We start from the raw sequence: 26,218 nt of genomic DNA, 5'->3' as shown, positions 1-26,218 counted from the left end.
AAGTGGTGCGAGCTGAGCGCTGCCTCGAGGGGACGGAGGAGGAGGAAGACGACGAGGACGAGGAAGAGGAGGAGGAGGAGGAGGAGGACGAGGAGGAAGGGGTCATGGCGCAGCCGCCCCTCCATCCGCACCCCGACGGTGGTGATTGACAGCCCGCCAGGGGCGGGGCTCCACTATGCAAATCACCCCCTCTCACAGCCAATAGACGAGTGAGCCGAGTGGCGTGGGCGGGACGCTCTGCCGGGGACAAGTGCTTGCCTGGACGGCGCGGGCGCTGCGGCGGCAGCGGCACCTCGGGGAGCAGCGCGAGCGGAGGGAGCCGAGCCGAGCCGAGCCGAGCCAGGCCGGGCTGTCCTGTCCTGTGCTGTCCGGGGTGAGTACCTGCTGGGATGGGGGGGGGGACGACGACGACGACGACGACAAAACGGCGCTTTCCTCGGGGGCCGGGCCGGGCCGAGCTCCTGCACCGCGGGCATGTCGGCGTCGGCTCCGGGGACGGGAGCCCTGCCGTATCTCCGAGCGCCGCTCAGCATCGGCCGGGGTCCCCGGCCGCCGACCCGGCCCGGAGGTGCTTCGGGGCAGAGAGCAGCTCTGGGCCGGGCCGGGAGCTGGGCTCCGGCGGTGGCGGTCAGTCCGTCCCTTCGCTGCTGTCGGGGGGAGTCCCGGTGCGTGCCCGGTGCTCGGCAGGCAGCCCAGCCGGCAGGGCAGGAGGAGCCGCGGGGGTTTCGAGCGCTTTGCACCTCGGTTTTGCGTAAGAGTAAACGAAACTGCCCCGTTTGAGTCGAGAGGGGAAGTTTGAAGCCTGGAGGCAGAAGGGACGGCGGGAGATGGGGGCTCCGGACTTGCCTAAGCTGCCTTCGGGCACCTCTGGTCCCTCAAAAGGGGCAGAGGGGGTGGCCGGGGTTTTCGCAGGGTGAGGGAAAACCAGAGGCGCTTTCAAAGATGAGTCTTCTTGTCCCGTCCCAACGGGTGTCTGCGTTTCTAGCTGCCTTGTTTGTCTGGCTTAACAAGTATTAACATTGCGTTCCTACTGCTCATCTGTGGTTATGAATATGCTCACATGTGGCTATGAATAGTTCCAGAGAAGATTTTGTAGAAAATTGGGTTTATATGCAAAATATAATAGCTTTTACTCCTTTCTTGGGCATCATCATGGCCAGATCTGCGAGTGGGTGCAAAAGTTAGCGTTCTTTGATTGCTTCCTATTAATTGATGCTCATTTCATTTCCTGCCAAGGATTACTACTGTGTGTCTGAGATAACCACATGTAACTGTGTGATACCAGGGAAGGAAATGACTAGAAGAATAACACTGGCCTAAATTGGACATTCACACTTCTTGTTCCTGTTCTTTAGATGGTATTTTAGGAACTGGTTTTTAAGTTGTCAGGGGTCAAAATGGCAATATATGACTTCTTAAGATGAGAATACAATTTGAAGGATGCTGCTTTCTTACCAATGGTGTTACTCGCTATTTAAACAGTTTTATATGGAAGTGTGAGACTACAAGATGAGTGTAACTTTTTTTTTTATTCAAAACAGACCAAAGGTCATCCTTAAGAAAGGATGGTTTAGATGCCCAACACCTCTGATGATGTTTTCCTCACCTTATTTTTTTTTCACTGACTGCCTTGTATGACCACTGCTCTGAAGCTGAAATTGCATGTTAAGTCATTTGGCAAATGTACCTGGTGTTTAGGCTGAGACTAAAACTGCCAGTTAACCTCTGTTGTCATAAGAGGAGAAACTCAGCACGGTACATAAGATCTCTTGAGACATTAAAATGGGGATAATGTGTTAACAGTATCTTCTGGGCCCTGCAGATAAACACGATGCTATGGAACACAACTGCATATTATATCAGAGGCTTGGAGATTTTGGGTGCTGTGAGGTTAGGTCCATGTCTGACATCTGCTCCAAAAGGAGAAATGGCAGTTGCTGCTGGTGGAGAAATAATAGAGGGGGAAGAGAATCTGCTGGGTGAAAAGAGTCACCCAAATTGCTCCCCAGCATGGGCAGTGGGCCTGTGCGAGCGCGTACACTGTGCTGGACGCACAGTGAGACTGGGAGAGAGGGCTCTGAACAAACACAGGGCCGTGGGGAGACTGTAAGACATTACCTAATCCATTCGGTGCTTTGTAGCAGTGCACCGTTGCCAGACCTGAGAGAGGTTTCTGTAGCCTCTCTCTAAATAAAGAAGAGGGTCCCACAGTGCTCCTGCAGAGAAATGGTCTGGTTTTCAGCTGGTCACAGCTAGTTCAACAGATCTCATGTGTGAAACGAATGGATCACTTTGTGTGGTTCCCATGTCAACACAGGGAACAAACTCATCACTTCTCTTTTTATAAACTCCTTTTATACATTGGAGTGCTATATCTTTCTCCCCAATCTTCTTCATGAAATGAACATAATTCCTTCAACTCCCCTTCCTCCAGGTTTGTATTTTCTAAACCGTTTGGAGACAATGCCCAGTATGCTCTGACTTTGCTAGTGTGATAACTGGTGCATGATGTACTGTTCAACTGAGGCCTTACCTATGCCAAGCAGAGTAAAACCAGCCCTTCCCATACCATCTCTCAGATAAGACATGGGTTTATTTTACAATTACGTTACATTGTGAACTTGGTTTTTAGCTTGCAATCTGCTATAACCCCACCAATGCTTTCCTGCTACCAAACTAGGTGTTCCCTACTTTCTATTTGTGTGAATAATTTCTTCTAAGTGTACCATACCAGGCTCATCTCTATTGAATTTCCTTCTGTTTTTGTTAGTACTTCTTTTACTTGCCAAGAATTTCTTAAATTGTCATCATTTCTCCTCCCCTTCACCACCAAATGCTCGCTTCCACTCCCTTCCAGTTAAGTGTCACCTGGAGACTGTAGAGGCTCTCGTTTGGTTCTAGTTGCTAATGGAAAATATGGATAACCTCTGAGTGTGACAGAGGTGACCTCTGAGTGTGACCCCTCATAATGTTGGCATATTCAAGACCTGTTCTGACGGTGAGAAGACAACTGCTGTGTCAAGTATGAAGGTGCTGGACCAGATACACTTTCCATTATCTTTTATCTGGCCCATCAATTTTCTTTGACTTTTTAGTCATCCCTGTAGTGCAGGGATGATAAAGCACGGTGCAGAAATTACTGAGGCAATGTTAATTTGATCCAATAAACTCATCTCAGCACCAAGTGTAGAGCTACTACTTTCATGCAGTTTTGCAGAAAAGCCATTTCTGGTTACACTTGCATTTTGGGCTGACCCCCCAAGACATGGACCCCACGCAAGCCATCTCTGGTGAGGAACATCATTCCCAGGGAGCCGCAGTGCTGGCTCCAGGGAACCCCCTTTTGGGGAGCGGGGGGGCTCTGCATGAGGGGAGCGAGGCAGTTCAGTTTCTCCATCTCTTTTGATAGCTTTTGCTGATTGTGTTGAGCATCTTGATATCTCATCTAGCCTATCACACAAAGTGTTTGGCACTTCTCATCTAGACCGTATTTCTGTAGTTTATCACAGAGAGAATGATGTCACATATCTTGACTTCAGAAGGCTTATGCGTGCAGCTTTTGCTTTATCTACTATGTCAGTTTACCCATTAACCACCAAGATGATTCTGAACAAACTCACGTTCACAAAAGCTGAGAAAGTACTGAATGCTCCAGCCTTTCCTGCTATGCCTTTCCTCTGAGCCGTATTAGTGTTAGCTACAAATCACTTATTTTTGAAAGCAAGAATAAAGCTTGCTTGAGCTTTGGATATGCCCAGTAAGGAACAGATTCTTTAAGTACCACTGGCCAGTGTGTCCCTAATGACATCTATATAGTCTCTATCTTGTCTCAAATTCAGTGGTGCTTTGAATGGACCTGTAAACACCCATGGGCTCCTAAGTAATGTATAGTAATTGCCATAAAGCCTGCCAGCACCTGATGTGTCCTGGGGCTGAGGCTGTGGGTATGCATGTGTGGCTGGGGAGGTTATTTTCTGACTGAAACTATTTTGGTCCAGTTAGAGTTGTACAGATTTTGAAATAAGATCCAGAACTGAGCCTCATACGTACTGGCCCACATGAACAAATACCAATAAACCACCCCGTATTTAACTTTAAAGGGATTTTTTTAAAGTAAAGAGTACTTGATCGCAGATTGTAACACTGTATTACAAGCTTTAAATTTATGTGGAGTTTAAAAAGTAATGCTGTTGTGCTGATTTACAAATGTCTGTAGAACATGTTGCTTCTGACTGATGATCACATGCAACCTCGTATTTCTACTCGGATGCCAACGTAATGTCTTAATCACTTATAAATACCACTGTGTGGTAGCAATAATAGTCATATAAATGTGGCATGTACATAGCTATTTTGCTGAGCCAATGTGTTTCAGAGAAGCCGAGGTGATTAATTAGATAATGTATATACTCACGGCACTGTAGCGACAGCACTGCCTGAGAGCGCGTCGTCTGATCTCCTTGCGCAGTGACTCATAACGATGCTGAGGTGTAGTAATTGCCAAGAAATGCAATGAGTGGCTGTCTCACTGTTTATGTTAGTGGTATGGGTCTGTCTTAACTATTTGCCAAGCCCCTGGAGATACAGCCGACGGCACCCCTTGTCTCCATCCAGGCCAGCTTTGCCTGCAGACCTTCGTGTTGCCTCTGGCAGGAAGGACAGGCACGCTGCGGTACTTAGCTTACAGTGCGCTGCACGCACTGAAAAGCACTGAATGGAGAGCGATGGTGGGATTGGTTTTCTCCCCCTTGGGTAAAATACAATCCCGTGCACGTTCATCCACTCTTTGGAATGGCGCTCTGTTTTTAGCAAGCTGTGCACATTAAATAGAGTTGTACAGATTTTGAAATAAGATCCAGAACTGAGCCTCGTATGTACTGGCCCACATGAACAAATACCAATAAACCACCCCGTATTTAACTTTAAAGGGTTAAAATGGGCTGTGCACATTAAACCAACTGGAATCAGCTCGCGGGTCTCAAGGATTTCAAGGGTTCAGCAGGTTTTCAATATGTGCAGTTGCTAACTATATATTCTGTTTCTAGCATCCTTAGAAAAAGGAAGTGGCTAAACTTGGGGTGTGCATTAGCCTTTCCTGTCCTTAACTTCTATTTGTAAACAGAAGCATGACGACTGCTGGAGAGAGTTCCCAATTTTGGGAGGGGGTTCAAACAATGCATGTGAAGACTTAATGCTTCTCGGTGGGCCATGTGGTGAAGATGGAGAAACTTCTTTTGCCTATGGCCCTGGTACAGCGTCCCCCCCCCCTCCCCAGCCAAACAAACCCAAATCTAGTTACAATTGCTCATTAGTGTGACTTGTGAGAAAATGTCAAGAGGAGATACTAAGAATTCATTTTATCGTCTATCCAGGATTGAGAATTTGTCAGTGGTGATCCACAGCTCTTCAGTAAAAATTTAGACAACCCAGTAAACAGTAGCAGTCAACCTATATATAACAAGCTGTCCTCTCCAGTGCAAGAATAATGTTCACTTAGCACTCCCTACTGTGTAGTAACAAGTTAAAACTTCACATTTTTTTTGTCAGTCTTATCATAAGTATGTGAAAAATACAACGCATAATACACATATTTAATGCATGCCAGCAGCTTCTCCTAGTTCTGATACTGATGTCTGGAAAACCTGATAACCAGTCTATGGAAAACACCAAGATGGTTAACCTTATTGAATACCTCTGGGAAGCAGGAGATGCACCTTAGATCCTTGAATTTATATTATGCTGTTGTGGAAAAATTGAGAGTTACTTTACGTTAAAGAGATTGAATATTGGTAAAGAAACTGGGATAAGTCAAAGAAGAACCTCCAAAGCTATCAGTATTCAAACAATTATTGCATCATTAAAGGCAACAAACTATTTGAATGTTAATTTTTTCCACCTAGGCCTTTCCTAGCCTTTATGGTAGGAAAGGAACCGCTGGAGACTTGGAGGTTCTGACAACTGCAGAAATAGCCTGCAAAGAATGGAGCCATCCCTGCTTCTCAGAATATATCGGCTTGTTCTGGTACGAACAGAGAAGTTGACACTTCATGCAAGCTTTTGGAAAAAAATCGAATGCCTGCCCTGAGACATTTGCAACTGCATATACTTCTCACTAGGATGGCTGAAAGTATAAAGGAGGTGTGCTCTGTACACAGGCTTTGAAGTGGATAGTGTCTAATAGTCTTCAGATACATTTGCAGCTTCTTGCTGGATTTCTGTAGCTTCATAACTGGTGTTCTGTATTAACTGATGTCTTTTCAATCCTGAATACATTTTGTCTATTTTTAAACATTGCCCAATCCAAGAAACTCCAGAGAAGGTAACTTCCTTTCAGTGAGGCCACAAAAATATTTTGAAATGCTGATCTTTGTCATAGTTGTTAATATTGGAGTTAATACACAGATGTGATCTTAAAACAGCTCCAGAAAGCAAACTGTCCTAATCATTAAGTGATGATTTTTGGTGTTTCCTTGAGCTCTTAGAGATGAGAAGCAAGAAAAAAAGAAGAATGATTTGAGAAATTCAAGCCGGCTGTTTCACCAGTGATGGACATGACTGGGGAGGTGGGGAATTTGGTCTGAAAAGATGACTACTACTCTGCTAGGAGACAATTAGAAGCTCTTTTGGAAAGAGGAAAACCTCTTGTAAACAACAGTCTGTTTTCCAAGTTAATGAATATTGTCAAATCTATTACTGGACAACAGATATCAGGCAAAATTATTAAATCTGGTCTAAGACAGTTGTTTCCAAACTGGAAAGATACTAGAAAATTATGATTAAATCTGAGACTCCATCTCTTAAATGAAAGGCTTCAGCTGCATTTAACACTTCTTTTAACTATACATGACTTGCATTTTTATGCAACAGGAGCACACTATTTGCCTTGTAATGGAATGTGTTTGACTCAGCCAGTCCATCTGAGTGGATTTCCATCAATACTGCATCCTCTACAAGCAGCATGGCAAGTTAGTGGAATGTGCTAACGCACACTTGGCTATGAAGTAATTCTGCCTATGAGCAGGCTATTTCCTAATTGTTCACCACTTGTTTCTTGGGTCACATCTGTTGTGTGTCATGCAACCAAGAGCACATGTCATTCAGAGACAGGATGAGCCACGTGGGTTTGTAATGGAGCAGAAAAAGGACTTTTTCCTTTTGAGGGAGAGAAGAACTGATGATAGAAATTATTTTTAACTGGTTTTAATTGGTTTGAAATACCTGTTGTTCCTCAAATAGGCCACTTCAACTGAAGTAAAAGCTTCATCTTGTAAAGTCCTACTCAAGGCTGAAAAGACTAGACTTTTGGTAATCCACAAGCTGGTATTAACTAGAAGCTGTCCTTTATGAATGCTGTAAAAAGAAAAAATGTACACTGGCTTCCTTCCCAGCTGCTGGTGCTGAAATATGGATGCTGTGCTTAAACTGCTGATTTATTTCACCATTTGTCCCCAAACTCAGTGATGTGGACACACAAATGTTAAAGCTGAAATAAATACAGGTGTGCAACTCATTTGTTGCTATAGAAATAACTTTTCATCCTTAAGTTACTTCTACATAGATAAGAGGCTGCAGAACATTAGCACAGCAGTGGAAATCTGTTATGCAGGACTCCTATTTGTATGTATATGGGCCTAACAGAAAGAGGGGGTTGTGTATGCCCAGTTTTTGATTTTCAGAGTGGATTTCCTTCCCTGTTTGAAATCCCATGTCATGCAGAGTTGTGCGGGGCTACAGTCTTGCTGCAACAGGACAGCTTGCATCTTTCTTACGCATCACGGGAAAGCTAGTCATTGTGATGATTAATACCAAGAAGTAGCATGCTAACATGAAGAGATGAGTGCTGAACGTGTCTTCAGCTGACGGTACTTGGTGGATATCTGGCTTCAGAGTTGTAACCTCTGCAGTCATTACCTGGCCTGTATTTCCTGTGTGTGTGAGCATGTGTTTGGGTGTACACACCATGATGGACTGCAGAAGGAACTTGATTTTTACAAGGAGAGATTTATCTAGCCCAAAAATACAAACATGGAAGTACGTGTTCCAGTTTGAATATAACACAGTATTTTAAAAGAAAAGCAATCTGACAGCTAATCTATTAAAACACACACTCTTGGAATTAAGGTATTTATAATCTTGGGGCTGTTACTCCAGAGTAGATGGTATCTTGATATTTGAATGTGTTAGATGTATCTTAAATAAACCTGTGCAACTACTTGAATATATTTAGCACTCATGTTCAAATTAGCATACTTTTGACCTAAGGCTGAGTACTAGAATAATTTAGACTGAACCTCTGGAGGTTGTCCAATCCAGCCCCCCTCAAAACACACACAGGTTGCTGAGGGCCATGTCCAGTTGAGTTTTGAGTATCTTCAAGGATGCAGATTCCAAAACTTCTCTGGGCATCTTTTCCAGTGCTTCTGAAAGATGGGGTTTTTTTCCCCTTTTTTCCCCCTCTACTATCTGGTTGGCTTTTCCCTTCTTTCCACTTGGGTCTGTTGCCTCTTGTGCTGTCACTGTACACCTCCATGAAGGGTCTACCCTTGCATTACCCAGTTGATGACAATAGCAAGATCACTTGAGCTTCTTGTTTTCCAGGCTGAACATTCCCAGCTCTCTCAGCCTCTCTTCATATGTCAGGTGACCTCCACCAGGTTACCAGCACCTCCAGCCATCTTGGTGGCCTCCCCTGGACTCACCCCAGTGTGTCCATGTCTCTTGCACTGGGGAGCCCCAGCACCAACACAGCACTCCAGATGTGGACTCTCAAGGCTCAGATGGGAGGAATCACTTGCCTGAGCACTGTTGCTACTCCAGCCCAGGACACTGTTGGCCTCCTTTGCCACAAGGGTGCATTGCTGACTCATATTCAATGTGATGTCCACCAGCACCCCAAGGTCCTTTTCTGCAGAGCTGCTTTCTAGCCAGGGACCCCAACTTCTACTTGTTGTGCCAGGCCCTGTATTAAGGGACGGATTGCTGCTCGTTTTAAAGAATGAGTGCTGAGGCTATTCCTAACAATAATGTATTAATTTATTGCTGCTATAATTACAAACAATGCCATCAACATGTAAGTAGATGCAAACTTTCCTGAGTAACAACAGCATCTGATAAAGGAGGTCAACTTTTCTAAATACTGATCCGTTAAGCTGAAATTTTTCAAATGGCTGTTCTCCCTGCTCTCCTATGCTTGTTTGTTCATTTGTTTCAGCTCTTTAGTGTCAGTTCTGTCCCTGACACTATCAAAAGAATGCTTGGCAGTTATTGTCCTCTCTTGGGAAGATCTGGCTCCCCTTTTTTTGAAATGGGCATTTGAAATGGGGAAAGACCTCTATGGTAGCATTGCATTTGAGCCTGCTGTTTTCCGTATGAAAAATTCCTAAAACTTTGCCAAATTGTGAGTCTCTCAAAGCAGCAGTTTGCAAATGCCCCAAATAAATTTGCTGTGTTCCTTGAGCAAAAGGTGCTCAAGAAAGCTGAAATCTAAACGTTTTCTTGAACCTCACAGACCTTTTTGGCCAAATCTTGCAAATGCTAACCTACAGAGTAATTGAGCATGCTCTGGCATAAAGCTGAATATGTATCCTCTGCAATTTGTGTTGTCTGTGGCCGAATATGATGCTGAAATCCAAGCAGAAAGTAATTGGCTTCCTGTTTTCCATCCTGCCCAGGCACTGTATGTAGATAAGGAAGAGCATCACAAAAGTGTGAAGATGAAGTAGGAAGCAGGCTAGGTGATGCGCTTTAGAAACAGAGAGAAAAAGACAGGACTCAGGGAGAAGGAAAGAAGATGCCAAAAAGTTCCTGACTTTTCAGGACTCTGAACTTACGCTTGAAGAAATGGCATCCATTTGTTAGGGCAAAAGTGTGATCACTTTCGTTGTGGAGCCACTACCTGACAGGTACAGGTCCTCAATGCCGAGTTACAAGATCCTAATGTTGACCACCTTGAATGTAAGTTCTGGTATGTAGTTTCAAATAATGTAGGCTTTTAGAGCTAAGCACTCAGAAACTGTGAAACCCCAGGCTGAAGATTGTCAGTGCAATTGTAATATGATCCCTCTGTTCACATTTAGAATTGGATTCTACTGGATCTGCTGGATCACAGAGATTGTGGGTGATGCTGTACATATCATTGGAGACGAGCTTCTCACAAGTGGCCTCGATCCATGTGTCCATTCACTGACGTCCGGCTTGTTACTTCGCAATCTTACCCAGCAACGTGCCCGAGGCTTGCAGCAGTGACGCAAGTCAGAAGGAGCTGACTTCTGAATGTACCAGGTACAAGGAACTGTGCTTGAGGTGCCTAAAGTGGGCATCATAACTCATCAAGAGTGAGAGTGTGGTCCTTAATCACCCTGGGCTAAAACCTGTGTCTGTGGACAGGGGTTGTTAGACCTGCCCTCCCCCGAAAGACTGTTACGAGTTTATGGAGCTTTCCATGGATTTCACAGGAGAAATCCCTGAGGAAATGAACAGTAGTAGCATAGTAAATGAGATATCTGTCCATGAACTGAATGATAAATATTAAATTTTAAGTTGTACAACTTCTATTCAGCACATATAGACTGTAGGCAGAGACTTGGTGGAAGTGATAGGACATAGGCCAATGTTTAACTGCATGATCTTCCTGTGTGTAGGCAACACCGTGGTGCAATCTGAGGCCATGCTTGACAGTTCCTTACTCTTCTTTTAATGCTTGACTGTTTAACCTTTCATGTTGTATTAAAAAAAAAATTATATTTTTACAGAGATGCTGCAGAATTAGTATGCACATGAACTTTTACAGCATTAGTATTTTCATGTTGTGAATTACCATGTCTTTGCTTCTCCATTTCTTCCAATTTTTATTTTATCCAACACCTTTAAAATAGTTGTAGGTGAGAAAAATAAATTGCAAGTTACACTTTTGAGGGTAGGGGGAAGGAAGGATAGACCTATTCCTACAAAATTATGAGTTTATTATGCAGGAACTCGTAGTCAGTGTGGTTCTCAGTTTGTGTTTTCTTTGACAAGCACAAAAAATAAAACGTAATTATTGTTGAGCCAGTTGTCAGTCTGCTCTCTGTGGAAGGCTGACAAAATTTAGTTTTTCTCAAGTTCAGGGAATGGTAAGCACAAAGGCAACACAGTCCCGCACACACGTGATTTAGTTTACATGAGTGGCACCTTGCTGCTGTGGATTGTCATTTTAAAGTCATTATCAACATTGCTTGCTGTTTCCAAATGTAGTGGCTAAACACAAAAAGAATAAACTGCTGAAGACAACACACAGCAGTTCAAGGGTCAGACGCAGAGTGGGGATCATCAACTCTAGGGAAGCCAGTAAGAGTCAGGAATGCAGAGAAGCAATGTGCCTGGTTTTCAGAGCCACATCTACATTTCAGGTGGAAAGCATCTCAGAAACAGTGAGTGATTAGAAGAGATCTAAATAATCCCGAGATTTCTAGATGCCTTTGTTCCCTTTCCACCATGCCATCTAGAAAGTGGTCCACTACTTCCAGAAAGGAAGGGCAGATGTTCTCACTGTCTCTGTGCATCGCCATACAGTTTTAAAGCCAAGTAAACTCGACTTTTAAGCTGCACCACACTTTATTTTTTTCCTTTAAGATGGGGGTTTTTCTTGATTTTTTATTATTGCTGAGGTGAAAAAACCTTTCATTTCCTAAAGCCTTCTCTATATGATTGAGTTGAATCTATGTGGCTTATGTTTTAAATTCGAACAATTATCTTGCATGTGTGGATTCCTGAATGAAAGCTCTTCTCTCAGGATATTAATGGACTTTCTTGGTTTACATTGCTTGTAAAAGAATTGGTTTAAGTTGAAATTCACTTTTTTGCTTCAATGTAAATGTGATCCTAATCAGGACACTTCTCAAGACCAGTATATACTCCCAATGAACTACAGAAACCCAAGAGGCTGTGTCTGTGATGGAATCTCTCCCATCTCCTGCCTAACATCCTTAACACATATAACAATCCCATGAAACTGATCATAACCTTGCAGTTTTAATTCACATTAGATCTAGGCCTATTATACTGGGTATGTACACATGCGATTTTTTTTTAACTTGGGACTTCTGATCCTATGAAGGCGTGTGTCATTCACGGTGTGTGGCATGTTTGTAAATGCTGTGAAGATACTTTAATTCCTGGAAAACCAAAAATGAATCCTCCAGACGCAGAGATCTGGTAATGTCCTGCTTGGTGTCTTAACTTGGTTCTTTTTGTTACTAATTTAAATGAGGTCATGGGATGTACAGCTTTTGTGATGGGAAATTTTCAGCTTCCTGCTTGCTGTAACACTTAGTGCAGGGTTCTTGCTGAAGCTTTCAGATTTCACTTTCTGCAAAGACTTTAGATCTAGAGTTTCAAGTAAACAACATACATAAAGGAGACTTATGTTTTGTTACCATGTAACTGGTCTGTACAGATTACTCATTCTGTGGCTTTTTAATGAAATTTGTAGTTAAGTACGTCTGAGGCAAACACATAGAAAACAGATCCTGATCTGTAACAACAGTGTTACCTTATTCCTTCAGTAGGATGTTTCCATCATACAAAAAAGAAGGGTTGGATGGATGGCTTTATTTACAAAATGCTGCTATTGCTGTGTAGTTTTGTTTAATGCCTGACCAATGCTAGCATCTGAAGAACCTAAACTTGCCTTTCTGTTTTTTCTTTTTTATTCTATCTTGATATTTTCCACACCATTTCTCGAAACTGTTCTTTCCGAACTGTATTGGTAAATGCTATTTCTGTTTCTGAGAGGCTTCCTGCTCTTCTTACAGGAAAAGCAAGCTTAGAATGACAGAGGACTTGTGACATTTGGGGCAGTTGATGTAATGAAAGGTCAAGATCTAGAGGAGATTTCTCTAGGGAGCAGTGGTGGGAAGCATTCAGTTATTAACATGTCTACACATACTGATAGCTGAAGGCTTCCTTTCATTTCCTCAAGAGTTTGTTTTTCTCTCCAAGTGAAAGATTGGTATTTTTTGGGGGGCTTGGGGATTGTCTTATTATTCTTTTGGATTTGTCTTCAGGATTCGTTGTCTTCTCTCTTGCACTTTTTTAGTTTCTAAGCTTTATAGTTTCTAGAAGAGTGTTCTAGCACCTGAGTTTTGAATCTGAGATCCATCACTGTATAAAATACTGTGGAAAAAATTTAAAATTTGATATTTTGGGTTATCTAGGATGTAGTTATGACTATATGTAGTTATTAGTTATGAACCTGCAGCCCTTGTAAACCAATATTTTATTTACTTTAAACTTCTTTCCCCCTGTTCCTCTGTTTTACAGGCAGGATGAAGGACCGGCTAAACGAGCTGCGTGAACTTGCCAGGGTACACAACCAACAGTTTTCTGATACTGAGGATGATGAAAATTCACCCCATGATGTTCTCCTTTATGAGACTGATTATGCCTTGGAAATTCTTCATAAAGACATACAGAATGTCCGGACAGAAAATGACCGCCTAAAAGAGGATGTCAAGCGGCTCAGAAAGCAAAACAGCCGCTTCCTTACTTCCATGCGCCGTCTTAGTAGCATCAAACGAGATACTAACTGTATTGCCAGAGACATCAAGGCCCGCGGAGAAAGCATCCACAGGAAACTTCAGATACTGAGAGATTTCAGTGAAGATGCAATAACAAAATATGGGGCTATGTCTGTCATTGCCAGGGTAGCAAAGAACCACTACGTTGATCTCATGCATGCCTTTCAGGAAGCGATGTTTGAATACAATGCAACAGAGATGAACCAACGGGAGAACTGCAAGATTCGAATTCAGCGGCAGCTAGAGATCATGGGCAAAGATGTTTCTGGCAACCAGATTGAGGAGATGATTGAGCAAGGCAAGTGGGACGTCTTCTCTGAGAATCTCTTGTCAGATGTTAAGGGGGCTCGCTCAGCCTTGAATGAGATAGAGACACGGCATAAAGAACTGGTGAAGTTAGAAGGTCGCATTAAGGAAGTTCATGAACTCTTTCTGCAGGTGGCCCTACTAGTGGAGGAACAGGCGGACACCTTCAACGTCATTGAGATAAATATGCAAAATGTTGAGGACTATGTAGGAGAAGCTAAAGAGCAAGTGAAAAAAGCTTTGGAATACAGGAGAAAACACCCCCTCAGAACAATCCTCTGCTGCTGTTTATCCTGTTGCAGAAGGTGACTATCCCACTGAAGCTATCAATCACAGACCGACTCACATGTCTTCCAGATGAGGCATTCTTTCCAGTGATTTTTCTGTAATGACAACCCCTAGAGACAGGGGGGCTATTTTGCAGTTGATTTTGTTCATTGCCTTTTTCCTAAATGTGCTGAAGGCTGTTCTATTTGAGAACTCCTAGAAATGTTGATAAAACTATTTTTGGTTTATTTTTAATTGAAGTGTACTCTGTAGCTGTAACTACAGAGTGCAAGAAGATGTCTGCAATGATACTGGTTTCAGATAGGCAAGAAAGAGGAATGAATGATGGGCTGAGAACTCAGCCTAGGGAAAACAAAAAATTTCAAGAAGTAACTTTATTCTTATTTGTCAAAGTGAGTCTGCAGGCAGTGCAGCCTTACTGCATGGTGTGACACAACACACTGCAGAATTAGGAGGTTTCAATTTTAACCAGTTTGGAGCCTGCTTGATGCAAATATTCAGACAGATTTTTGCTCTGTTCATTTGACAAAATACTGAGCCTGTTAGCAGGAGCAGGACATAGATCTAGTTTCTATTTCAACTTGATTTCTATCTGTCATGAAACTTAACAGAAGTAACTGCACCTTAAATTATGATATTTTGTTCTGTTTGTGTGGAAGTTATTGCTTTTCTCCATTTTGAGTACCTGCAACTTCATCAAGGTGGCTAGAAGCACTGCAACACTGAGGTATCTCACTGACTTTTAACTTGAGCCATAATTTCAATGCTTCTAATACATTTTTCTGCTAATTAACACTTCAGCCAGAAAAGGTGCACGCAGTGCCCTTCTGCAGAAGCACCCATCAGAAGACAACAGTTGCAGGGTAGAGAAAGCATTTTAGGGTCTCCTGTGCTGGCACATACACACAAGCAGTTTTAGTGGAAGGATTATCCTGTTAATAGACTTTTATTTTTTTATAAGCATTGATTTAATGTGGATTTTTTGATATATATTTTAAATAACATGAAGGATTAATTTTTTTAACATTCCATTTTACTGGTGTACAAAACCTAAGGCTTTTCTCCCATTATTAGGAAATCTCCACCTGGGAAAGAAAATAGACATATTTCTTCAGTACACCTGAAGAAGAAAGAAAACAACATTTTAATGTCATTTCAGTGCTCTTTTCAAGCTTAAAAATAATCTTTCCTTTTGTGTAAGGGGAGTCTGCCCACAGTAGGTTTGGAATATGAAGAAGGAATAGAAAATTTGCAGCTCTGGAAACCACTGAGCACTGTCAGTGAAGCAGGTGTTCACAAGGTCTGGGGAATGATTATAGCTCCTGCTTCTCGAGGTTTTCCAACTATAATATTTCTAGGTGGCTCCCTGATACAGCGTGATCTATTGCTATCCTTTGAATTAATGCAGGACATTTTTTCAGAAGTCAGTGACTTTTTAAAAAAACTCTGATCCTATTTGTACCTATTTTAATAAATATATTTAAACATTTCAAATATTTTGCATTTGGGAGTTTTCCTCAGGAGATGTGCATAGCCATCTTCCTGCACCAATCACAATGAAACGTTTCCCTTCTGATCTTTTGCACACTAATTTTATATGTGAAAAAAACCCCTTACATTTCTTACTATTTATATTGATATAATAAAACAGCAAAATAAATTCAACTTCCAAGCTTTCATATCCTAGTAGGAAGCACTTCTTAGCCAGACAGGCTTTTTTACACAGAAGCTACATGGATAACTCTCAGAAACTGGAAGTCTCTTTTGCTGAAGCACCTGTGATAACATGGAAGAGTGAGGAACACTGATCTTCTAAACTAGAAGATATTTTGATATTCAGTGATGTCCTGATGATATCAGTATTATGCTTGCCTGAGGACCTCTCCAACAACCCAGTGTTCACACTCGAAGTGGGAGAAAGGAGGGTGTTGAACTGGCACCAGTACCAGTAGCTTTGGTGCTACTCAGGAAGACAAAGTCATTTATTCTGTAGGTACTGCCATTCAAGGCAGTGGAACTGTGCATCTGTAGAGAAATACCCTAAACCTCTGAGGGTCAGCATGTAGGCATAAATCAATGAAGAACTGAATATGTATTTCATTTCATCTGCATATTCTGAGCACTCACTAATGCTTTTGATAAAAATGTGTACTGGGGTTTTTTTCTTGGTTTCTTTTTTGCACATATGTATGTCTACAAATGGAATAAAAGATTTAATAAGAAAAACTGAACAAGCAGAGTGTTGTAAATTGAATCAGCAGCTCTGATTAGTTTCTTGCGTTGTCAAAGTTTTGTTTAAAAGCAGCCAGACTAAACTCTGAGTTGGTGAAAGGAGATTAAACAATGCCTAAAACCAAAAGTCCTCCTAATATTTGTTGCCACAATAAATGAAACGTGTTGTATATTGAGATAGACTTCTCATAATTTTTCCTACAAAAACCATGAAAAATGAATTTCATACATCCTAAGATGATCCTCTACTGCAAGAAAAAATACAAATTTACTCTTACAGTTTTGAGAGAGCTTGATGATGAGTAGAAATGCAAAGCTTATATTCAAATCTTTAGTCTGATTTGAGGCACAGGGAAAGAGAGAGAAAACATGAAGAAAAAGGTAATTGGAGACTTTGTCTCTTGACTTAAGGCTGTTGCTGCAGGGAAGAAACATAATCATTGAAACACCAGCTTGGGACCCTTTAAAACTCTTTTTAAGTTGCATTGTGTATTACAGGCACTTAAAAAATTGCTTCCAGTAACTGAAGAAATCATCCTCTTCCTTGCAAACATGTGCTCATTGCTTAATACTATGGGGTTTTTATATCCTTGAGTTGTGTAAGAACTCTAATTTTGCCAGCCCATGAACTTGCCTAGTCACAGTTAAACTGACTTTTGAAAGAAACTGATCACACTATTGTTGCAAAGACTCATGCCACACAGGATGAGTGGAAGAAGATGATAAAAGTAGCTTGATGGTATGTTAGCATAGTAATAACAGAAGTCGCTGAATGGACATCTTCATGCTTGCTAAGGAAAGCTGCCTCTTCATTCTGAAAGTCAACAGGACTCCTAAGGAGATGTGTGTAGCATATTCAATGGGTTGTTTTGGGTTTTTTTTTTTCCTTTCCCTGATGTGGCCAACCCTATAGCTGGATTTGAGGGGGAAGTAGTTAAAATGTGAGAGGGGTTGCTTTAGCTTTTAGGTACTTTGGTTTTGTTTCTTACTGAAAGCAGCAGAAGCTTCACAAACAAAAACCCCCAAACCTACCCTATGCATCTCAGCCCTTTCTGAGAAGGAGAAAGGAGAATTGCTAACCAGGCACACCTTGCTCCTTAAAAGGTAAAGAAACATTGCATAAATATAGAAGAGAAAAAATCCCCAACTATTACAAAACATAATGTTTGAAATAGAATGGTGAACATCCTGGATATGTGTATGAGTCTCCACTTCATCTTACGTGTTTTTGGTTTTTTGGGGTTTTTTTTTGGAACATGGATTTCGTTTGAGAGACGTGGCAGTCGAACTCTTGCTACCTCAATGCAAAGGACCCAGACTATGGATGCACTTGAGCAGGCATCTCTCTGGCACGTGTCTTGGGAAAAGCTTCTAGAAAGTATAGCTCTTAGTTTAAGACCCAGATACCTTTTTTTTTAAGACGAGAAAACCTGAGGCTGGACTGAGTAGCTAAGCTAAATTGCTGCTTTTCTAATCTAAGGAGGCCGACTGGGCCATTTTGAATGCACAGCCTGAGTTGTATTTTATGATTTCTTGAAAACAAAACGGATTCTTTAGATTTTTGAACCATGGTAGATATTTGGAATTGATTGGAAAAAGGAAAGAGCTACACACGGTTGTGTTTCTATCTCTAGAAAAATATCACAGATATGATGAAGGCAGGAAACAGTATCATTTCATAGATATGGTATGTGGTGATTACAGTTAAACTATTTCTGAAGCAATGTGATTTTCACAAGGAGCCATGGTTTTTGTTTCTCTGAAATGTGAGAAGCCAGTAGCACATCTATCTTCTTCCATGTTTCTAGCATATTTATATAGTGTCTTCATAATAGTTGAGCTGAAGCCAGTAAGGACCAGTGTAAGACAGCTGCACCGTCATACCTTACCTAATAGTGCATACACTATTAGGGCACAAAGGCTTAACAGCATAAAGTAACATTTTACTATGTTTCTCAAAAATAATGTTAGATGTGAATAAAGAATGGTGTTTTTCTACTCAATACCTTTGCTGAAAGGCACAGCCCTACTGAACAGGGAGTAACGCTTGCTATGGTACGATGCCCGTTTCAAGCAAATGATACAGCATGAGAAGTTCCAGCCAAGGAGCTGTTCTTTCCTTAATGGGCTCCAGCATATGAATAAAACTAAGGAAAAAAAAAGGGGGGTGAGTTTCGCATCTGTTCTTCCCATTTGTAAAATGTTAAGAATCAACTTTTATTGGGTGTGAGAAGTATTTTCCTTCACAAGCACACCTGGTGTACTGGGCATCTGAACACTAACAGCTGCAGAGGTTAGGCACCATCTGCAGCCTGCAAATTCGAGGCCCCCCCTTAACAGAGGGCCGCCAACAACCAGGATGCCTAACAACCAAGCAGGGTTGTGCTCCTGTTCTGCTTAGGGGAGAGCGAGATGGCCTCTGCATGCCTCCTCCAGCTTGCTGGGGGCTGCACAGCCCTGCCTCCCCAGCCTGGTCTCATCCCTCAGGGGCAGGCTCAATGACGGCGAGGTTGGGTGGGATGGAGGATGTCCATTTTCTCCTTCAGAAGGCGTCAGGAGTGAGAGCCAGTGGGGGGGAAGGCTGGCGATGGGGCACCTTCCCATTCCCCCTCTGGTGCGGGGCAGGAGGGGGAGGTCCCAGTGCAGGTGCTTAACTGGGGATAGTGCAGTAGGCACGTCTGTACGCCGGGCATGCAGTGGTGATTGGCAAGGAATCTTTCCTCTGCAATTATTTTCCTCCTAATTAAGCATAATTCATAGTGTTGGGCTTTGTTCGTTTTGGGTTTGGTTTTTTTGTTTTTTTTTTTTTTTCCTTCTATGAGCATGGGAAGCTACATATTTCAGGAAATGCTTGGAAGTAAATAAAATGCCCGTACACAACACTGGATTTCCCAAGAGCACCTGCCAGTTGGTATTGCACCAGGCAGCAGCGCCGGGGGCGGTGGTGGGGAAGTTGAGTTGTTTTCGGTTTTGGTGGTCTGAGCCTTATCGGTCCGACTTCTCAACAGTTCTCGTCGCTCCCACGCCGGCGCCGCCGCCCTCCCGGCTCTCCCGCCCGCTCCTAACCCCGCACTCGCTTGAGCGCGGAGCGGCAGCGACCAGCCCTCGCACCTCGCCGCCCCCAGCCCCGAGGGGGCCCGGCCCAGCCGCGGCCCCGCCGCCCGCGCTCCCCCCTCAGGGGCGGGCCCGCGCCGGCACCGCGCACCTCCCCCCTTCCGCGCCGGCCCCGGAGCCTGCCAGAGCCAAGCGGCGGGGCAGGGACGCGGCCCGGCCCGGGGAGGGCAAGAGGCGCGGGCTCCCGGCCGGGACAGGAGTCCCCGCCGGGCCGGGGCCGGGGCCGGGGCCGGGTCCTGCCCGCCAGCCTCCCGCTGCCGCCGAGAGAGGCCGCCCGCGCGCAGCGGCCTGTGCGCTCTGCGCCCTCCCGTACTAGAAATAAAGGCGGGAGGGTGCGGCGCGGGGGGGGGGGGGGGGGGGGGGGGGCGCTTCGCCCTGGCCCGAGGGTCGCCAGCAGCCGGTGGGCGGGCGGGAGCGGGGCCTTCGATGTAGGAGCGGCCGGGAGCAGTTCCTGTATCTGCACCAGGATGGCCGAGTGGTTAAGGCGTTGGACTTAAGATCCAATGGACGTATGTCCGCGTGGGTTCGAACCCCACTCCTGGTAAGTGTCGTTTTTTTCCCGGAGCCCCGTTACGTTGCCGGGGAGGGCGCGGTGCCTGGGCAGAGGCGTGACCGCCGCGGTCGCAGGGAGCCGGGAGGCAGCGAGGGGCGGGGAGCGGAGCTGGAGCGACCGGCGGCCGGCACCCCGCCGGCGGGGCAGCCGCGCGGGGTGCGGGGGTTTTACGCCTTATCGGCGAGGGCGGCGGGAGGCAGCTCAAGCTGAAGCAGGCCTGGCCGGCTCTGCTGGGGGCTGCTATAAAAACCATCGCTTCAGCTTGAAGTTGGTTTTGCAACTTAATTTTGAAGAACAGTTAAGTAGATATAAAATTAAAATTTTTTTGCATGTCTTTTGCAGGACACTCAGGCCTGGCCTTAGCGGGTGCTGCAGGTGTCACAGCCAGATCATGAGCTCATTGCTGGCAGCGCAGCCGGGCCGAGGGCCGGGGGTGAGAGGCGGCCCTGGGGCAGGGGGCACGGGGCCCTCCCGGCCCCGCTGTGCGGTGAAGGGGCCCGGGTCCTTGGCCACAGCCAAAGGAAGCGCAGCCCAACGAAGGCCGACGCCTGACAGAGTCCCTCACGCGATGGAAGCCCTCGCCTGACAGCGGTGGGTGTGAGAAGGACAAGATGCGTCACTTCGGTTTTTGTTTCTGTAGTTTAAGCCCATTCTCCACACAAGTGCCTGACAAGGGAACCGCGCCGGGTCTAACAATACATAAAAATCATGTCACAAATTCTTCTCTGAAGGCAAGGAGTGGAGGGTAGCCCTCCAGCTTCTTCCACCCCAGGGGGAGACTTTGTTGCTTTAAAGCATAATTTATGGGTGTTTTTTGTGTATTTTTTTTTTCCGGTTCCAAGCACTTTGAATACTTTGAAGGCCATATGAGAGCCTGTCACAGTGCTTTTAGAACATGAAAGTGAGAGCAAGTACTGCACGCATTGGGGTACGGGATGAGGGCGTAAAGGATATCTGAGGGTGTCGAGCCTGCTGAGGTGTCCCTGGTCGACCCCGGAGGGTGGAGGGAAGGCAAACCTCCTGCTTGGGGGGCAATGGTCCCTAGTGCTGGCTGTACCCTAAACTGTGCTGGGAGGTCAGCTGTTAAGTAGAATGAGTGGGATTTTCAGGCTAACCATCTGGCTTTGTTTTATATAGCAAGCCAGATGTAGCAGTTGTCATACATGTTCCAAGGTTTAATTTGCTATAGCATGGTTTTGTTGGGGGTTTTTTGGTTGGTTGGGGTTTTTTTTAGCATGGTAATATCATTGTGTTCCAGTGTGTTGAAAGTGTGGGAAGTACAAATCAAGCACAGACTGACGCATTTTAAAATATTAGTGTTTGCCAGAGCATCCTGATCTAATTCTAATGCAGGTAAATATAGTTGTTCTTAGCCAACCTGTTCCTGATAATTTGAGGTGAAAAATTATTCTAAACCTTCAGCCCAAATATATCATATGATATAGAGACTAACTCTCAAGAGAGAAGTAACAACTCGTGGGCCTTCAATGCAATATTAAATAGAAGATGAAATATCCTGAAATACAGGATATTTTATTATGTGTTACTTAAGATGATCTAATATCACAAATGTGGACATGGTATAAACTCAGAAATATGATATTCAGGAGGGAGTTATGAAGAAAAGTGTGGTCTGGTAGTGATTTTCTAGGAAATGCAAGTATGTGTATTGTCTTTTTTGACTGTTCCCACAGTTAAATTGTAAACACAAAACATACCGCACTTTTTAGAACTGTTCATTCAAAAGCAGTACTGCCAAGTTCAAACGGTTTATTAAGTAAACGTTTGTTCCTATTATTCATTAAGGTACAAATTAGTAAAAATGGATGCATGTTTGAATGTACGTTTTACCTGTAATGTTGTAATGGAAAAATGCTGCCCTTGGAAACCCACATCTTTGCATACAAATTGTGTAATTCTGCTTATGTGCTTATTTACGAGCATGTTTGAACATACAATAAATGCTCATATAGATGTTACGGATGCAGTACTGCTCTTGACGAAAAGTTGGTCCCAGCTATGTCAGTTACAGGATGAATTAGTGGCAGCTGTTCGGCATTGTGAGAAACAAGAAAAGTAAAAATAATGACAGTTTTTCCAAGAACAGGAAAAAAAGCAGGTTTTGTGATAAAGCAATATAGAAAATGGAAGTTCTTGGTTAGAAATGCTTTTGTTACAGGCACAACCCTTTTCTTAAGAGATTTCTTTTGCAGAGAACTTGCCTTTGTCCTTTGGTGAAACTGTGTTCCCTGCTTTTTGTAATGGCTTGTTAGAGAACATGGAGATCTGGAATGGAACAGAATATTCTTGAACTTTTCCTGCTCTCAAGAAATATCCATAAACTCTACTGGCAACAAGTACGTCCCAACCCCTTCCTATACTTCTCTGTAAAGAAAAGGATAATCTACTGGGGTAATTGGTTTCTGGTTTAGGTGAAGTAGCAGGGTGGTGTAATGTGTTCCAGCTCTGGAGCTGACCGTGATTTTGATTTAAGATTTTTATTTTATTAAGCAGCGATTTTTCCTTGTTTTTAATAGCTTCCTTGTTAAACCCTCATGAATTATTGCTGGTTGCCTTTGCAGCTTGACATTTTTACATGCACTTGTTATACTCTGGCCTTTAGTTCAAACTATATTGCTCTCCGTTGGACTCCATTCTGTGAATGAGTTGTTTTTCTAAAAAGGTCATTATCTGTAGGATCCTTGCCTCATTTGTTGAAGAAATTGGAAAAAGTATAGTGACTAATGCTAGAAACTGGAATAAAAAAAGACCTTCATATGCAGACAGTTGAATGCTACCCTGATGAACCAGGAGTGTTTCTTTTGCAACTGCGTATTTCCTGTCTGATGAGGAGCCAGTCAGGTAAAATAGATTTTTCATGAGCAATCACTCGTTTTCATGTTCCCTATTTTGTGGTATCCGTCTTGAGAACCTCAATCTGATTTGCAGAAATGCAGAACTTTAGCAAACACAGGTAAAATCAATGTCACCTGTATTTTAAGCAGTCTCTGAAAAATATCGTATTATATGTCAAAGTTATTGGAGATATTTGACATTAATCTTTCCATACCTCAATTTCCCATTGTGTAAAATAGAGGTAATAGAAATACACCATCTGCAAAATGGGCTGCTATGAAGCAAATCCATTCTCGTTTGTGAAGAATTCATGGTAGACAAGCCCATGAGTAGAATATCAATGAATTTGAAAAATAACATGAAATAAGTAAGGTATGGAGCCACACTTGCAGCTGGGAAGACCTTGCAAAGTATTGAACAACTGGTTAGCCACTGCATGATGCATGCTGAACAAAGTGGGAGTCTTATAGGAAAACAGCAAGCTGTAGTTTAACTCAAAATTGTGTCTCACTTCATAAACAGAAATCAATAAGAAGGCAACCTGTTGGTGAAATATTATAGAGGTGATATTTTAGTATAGTTTAATCCTTTTTAAAAACTTTCAGCAGCTTTTTTCAGTTAAATTTCAGTGTGTGATGGAAGCGTATAATTTGTTACTTCAGTTAAAGCACTTTCCCATCATTCCCAAGACCAGTATCTCACATTGAGGAAAAAGGTGTAAAAAATTAAGCTCTTGGTCTATTGTATAATGCTGTACGTAGGATGATCAAAAATCCCTCTGATTCTTACTGCAGACTACTTTAAAGTCTTTAAAGTAACATAAGATTGGTTTCTTATGTTAGTGGGAATAACTGCATGTGAAGTGCTTGTTAATTCTTGGATTGTTCTCATTTTGGGGCCTGTGTGGTAAAAAAAGAGGGGTAGACTCTATTTTCTGGGTTCTTGTTATTCCTGGGATGCTTGTTCAAAGATTACCACTATATAGTATAGACAAGTGTGTCAGTATTTATGCATATATCTTTACACAGGTTCATTTTCAACAGCTGCTGGGCTGTTCATCTGCCATCTGTGTCTGACCTTACCTGCAGTTTCGTACAATCATTTCTATTGGACTCGATAGCCACAGCAACCAAGTGTCATTAGCAACGTTAGCTAATTCTGCCTCCTTCTCCAGGGTATTACAACACATGCTCCCAAACAGATCCTTGCAACATATTATTGCTTAACTATTTTTCTTGGGTTTTATGAGCAAAAAGAAGAGATTTTCTGCTAGGCTAGTTCAGTCCAAGCAGCAAATTCTGGGGAATCACACTGTGGTAGCATGGGGAGCTCGGCCGCCCTGACCACAACATTGATAGAACAGAACAAGGGTCTGTGTGTCACAGCAGTGGAAAGCCTTGCAACTTACTTAAAATGCTGATGGAGGTAAATTTACTCTTATGACTGACAAATGAGCCCTGCAAGTCCTGCCATGGTCATTTAAAGCATCATCACTCTCAGAATTACTGTGAGTGTTGCTGTCCCGGAGTTAGGATGGCCTAGCATAGCCATCGGTGCCCACCCTTCAGCAGCTCTGGTTAGCGCCTGGCATTTTAGCTCAAAGCCACCGCCGCTGGCAGAGCAAAGGGTGGTAGCTTTGCACTGGAGTAAAGGAGTGTGGCCGTGCGGTCTCTTTTGCTAGTTCCTCTCATCAGGAGGAATATATATACAGGTGGTAACACTTTACATCAGCACAGCGTTATTACCAAAGGATATTTCTGAAAGTGTTAAAAGACTGGTCTGTGCACTAGATCACCTCCAGTTAGGAACATTTTCCCTTGTGCTGGCTTTGCTACGGTGGCAGTAGCCCCTGGAAAAAGGATAGAGCAGTCAAGTGATAATTTACATTACAGCAGCAAGGTTCTCCAGAGCACCTCCTAAACCAGGGGCCTTGAATGCCCTGAAATGAAGGCAGCCTGATGCAGAAAGTTGAGCCAAGATCTCTGGGATCTTACGGCATGGGCTTAAAGCACGCTAACATGCGTTTTTCTGGGATTTTTTTGGTTGTGTTAAACTTATCTGAATGAATTGATTCATTCTTGCCAGGGAGGAGCTTTTGTCTGAAGACCATAGAAAATGTGCACACTCTTTTGGAGATGGTCTTAAATGTGTAGTTACGAAAATGCCTTCCTGTCTCTAATGATTTTAGGAGAAGAATGCCCTTTCCAGAGTCCTTCATTTTCCTTGATTATTGCTGCTCCTTCACCATCTGCCCAAACGTGACCTTCTTTCTGGGTTGAAAGTGCTACAGGATCTTTCCTTAAGACCTCATCTGCTTCATTTTAAAGCGTTTGCTGAAGTGGTTCATACAACTCTTGGCAAGAGATCACTCCCTGACCATGTGACTCGCTGGGTTTCTGACACCTGTCTCTTGCTATTTCATCATGTGTTGCAGACTTTTTCATATGAGAGTGGAATCACTGGTGGGACGTATGGACTGCATTAATGAGTTCTGTTTTCCAGCTAATCCATGTTTAATGATTGACGTGCATATGTATTTTAGTTTCACTTGTCCAGTCTTATATCTCTGTTGCTATTTTCTGTCACACTCCCACCTTTTGCTTTTTATGTGCATACCAAGAAACAGATCCAGCTGGTCTAGCAGTTAGCTGCTGTTGAAAGGGGCAGAGACGCTGTCTTTCCCCTGCCCTGGCTGTACTGCACATTCTCACAGCTTCCCTCTTGCATTCCTCAGACTTTGATTATCAAGTAATGTAACAAACCAACCAATTAATTTCATGTTACTTGGATATAAAATTAATTGCTGAGATTATCTCATTATAAGAATTTTTCTCTGAAGAAATGAGGAATTGGAGACAATTTCTTGTATGTTTTGGGCTACTTAACATAGACAATACAGATCCAGTAACTGCTTTTATTCGTCACAGAATGACAGAGGCTGGAAGGCCCCTCTGGAGTTCGTCTGGTCCACCCCGCAGCTCAGCTTGAGCAGTCAGGTTTTGAGTATCTCCAAGGATGAAGACTGCACAACCTCTCTGGGCAACCCATGCCAGTGTTTGACAACCTTCACAGTAAAAGAAGATTTTTCTAATGTCTTAAAAATAAGTGTTTTCATGTGTTTAAGGCATTTTCTTATGTTTAAGCTTATCTCAAACTTATCCGTCTGCCTGTAAATCTTAAATGATTGTATATTCTCTGTGCTTAGATTTTTGTTCCAAAACATCCCAAGATAAAATGAAGGAACTATAAATGCCACAACACATAGGAGGACACCCACTGGATACATGGGTTTGCTGCCACGCATATTTTACTG

General features: G+C 43.2%; 1 protein-coding gene and 1 non-coding gene across 3 annotated transcripts; both read left to right on the top strand.

The window, feature by feature from the left end:
• The first annotated feature begins 246 nt into the window (after window positions 1–246).
• STX11 (syntaxin 11) lies at window positions 247–16,552 on the top strand. 2 transcript variants are annotated; one of them, XM_075748483.1, is made up of 3 exons: window positions 247–373; window positions 10,077–10,281; window positions 13,300–16,552. In XM_075748483.1, exon 3 carries the CDS (start codon window positions 13,305–13,307, stop codon window positions 14,169–14,171), a length of 867 nt encoding a protein of 288 aa, XP_075604598.1. In that variant the 5' UTR covers window positions 247–373; window positions 10,077–10,281; window positions 13,300–13,304; the 3' UTR covers window positions 14,172–16,552. The 2 variants fall into 2 exon arrangements, with proteins under 2 accessions (XP_075604598.1, XP_075604597.1); XM_075748482.1 differs by lacking the exon at window positions 247–373 and adding an exon at window positions 4,966–9,964.
• A 3,405-nt stretch (window positions 16,553–19,957) lies between these two features.
• Window positions 19,958–20,040, top strand: TRNAL-UAA (transfer RNA leucine (anticodon UAA)). Its single transcript has one exon. It is a non-coding gene; the product is annotated as a tRNA-Leu (tRNA).
• Window positions 20,041–26,218: the final 6,178 nt, after the last annotated feature.

Source organism: Balearica regulorum, chromosome 3, assembly GCF_011004875.1.
Source record: "Balearica regulorum gibbericeps isolate bBalReg1 chromosome 3, bBalReg1.pri, whole genome shotgun sequence".
In the NCBI taxonomy this organism is placed as follows: Eukaryota; Metazoa; Chordata; class Aves; order Gruiformes; family Gruidae; genus Balearica; species Balearica regulorum.
Note: the sequence above shows the minus strand (reverse complement) of the source record. Positions and strands in the feature narration are given on the sequence as shown.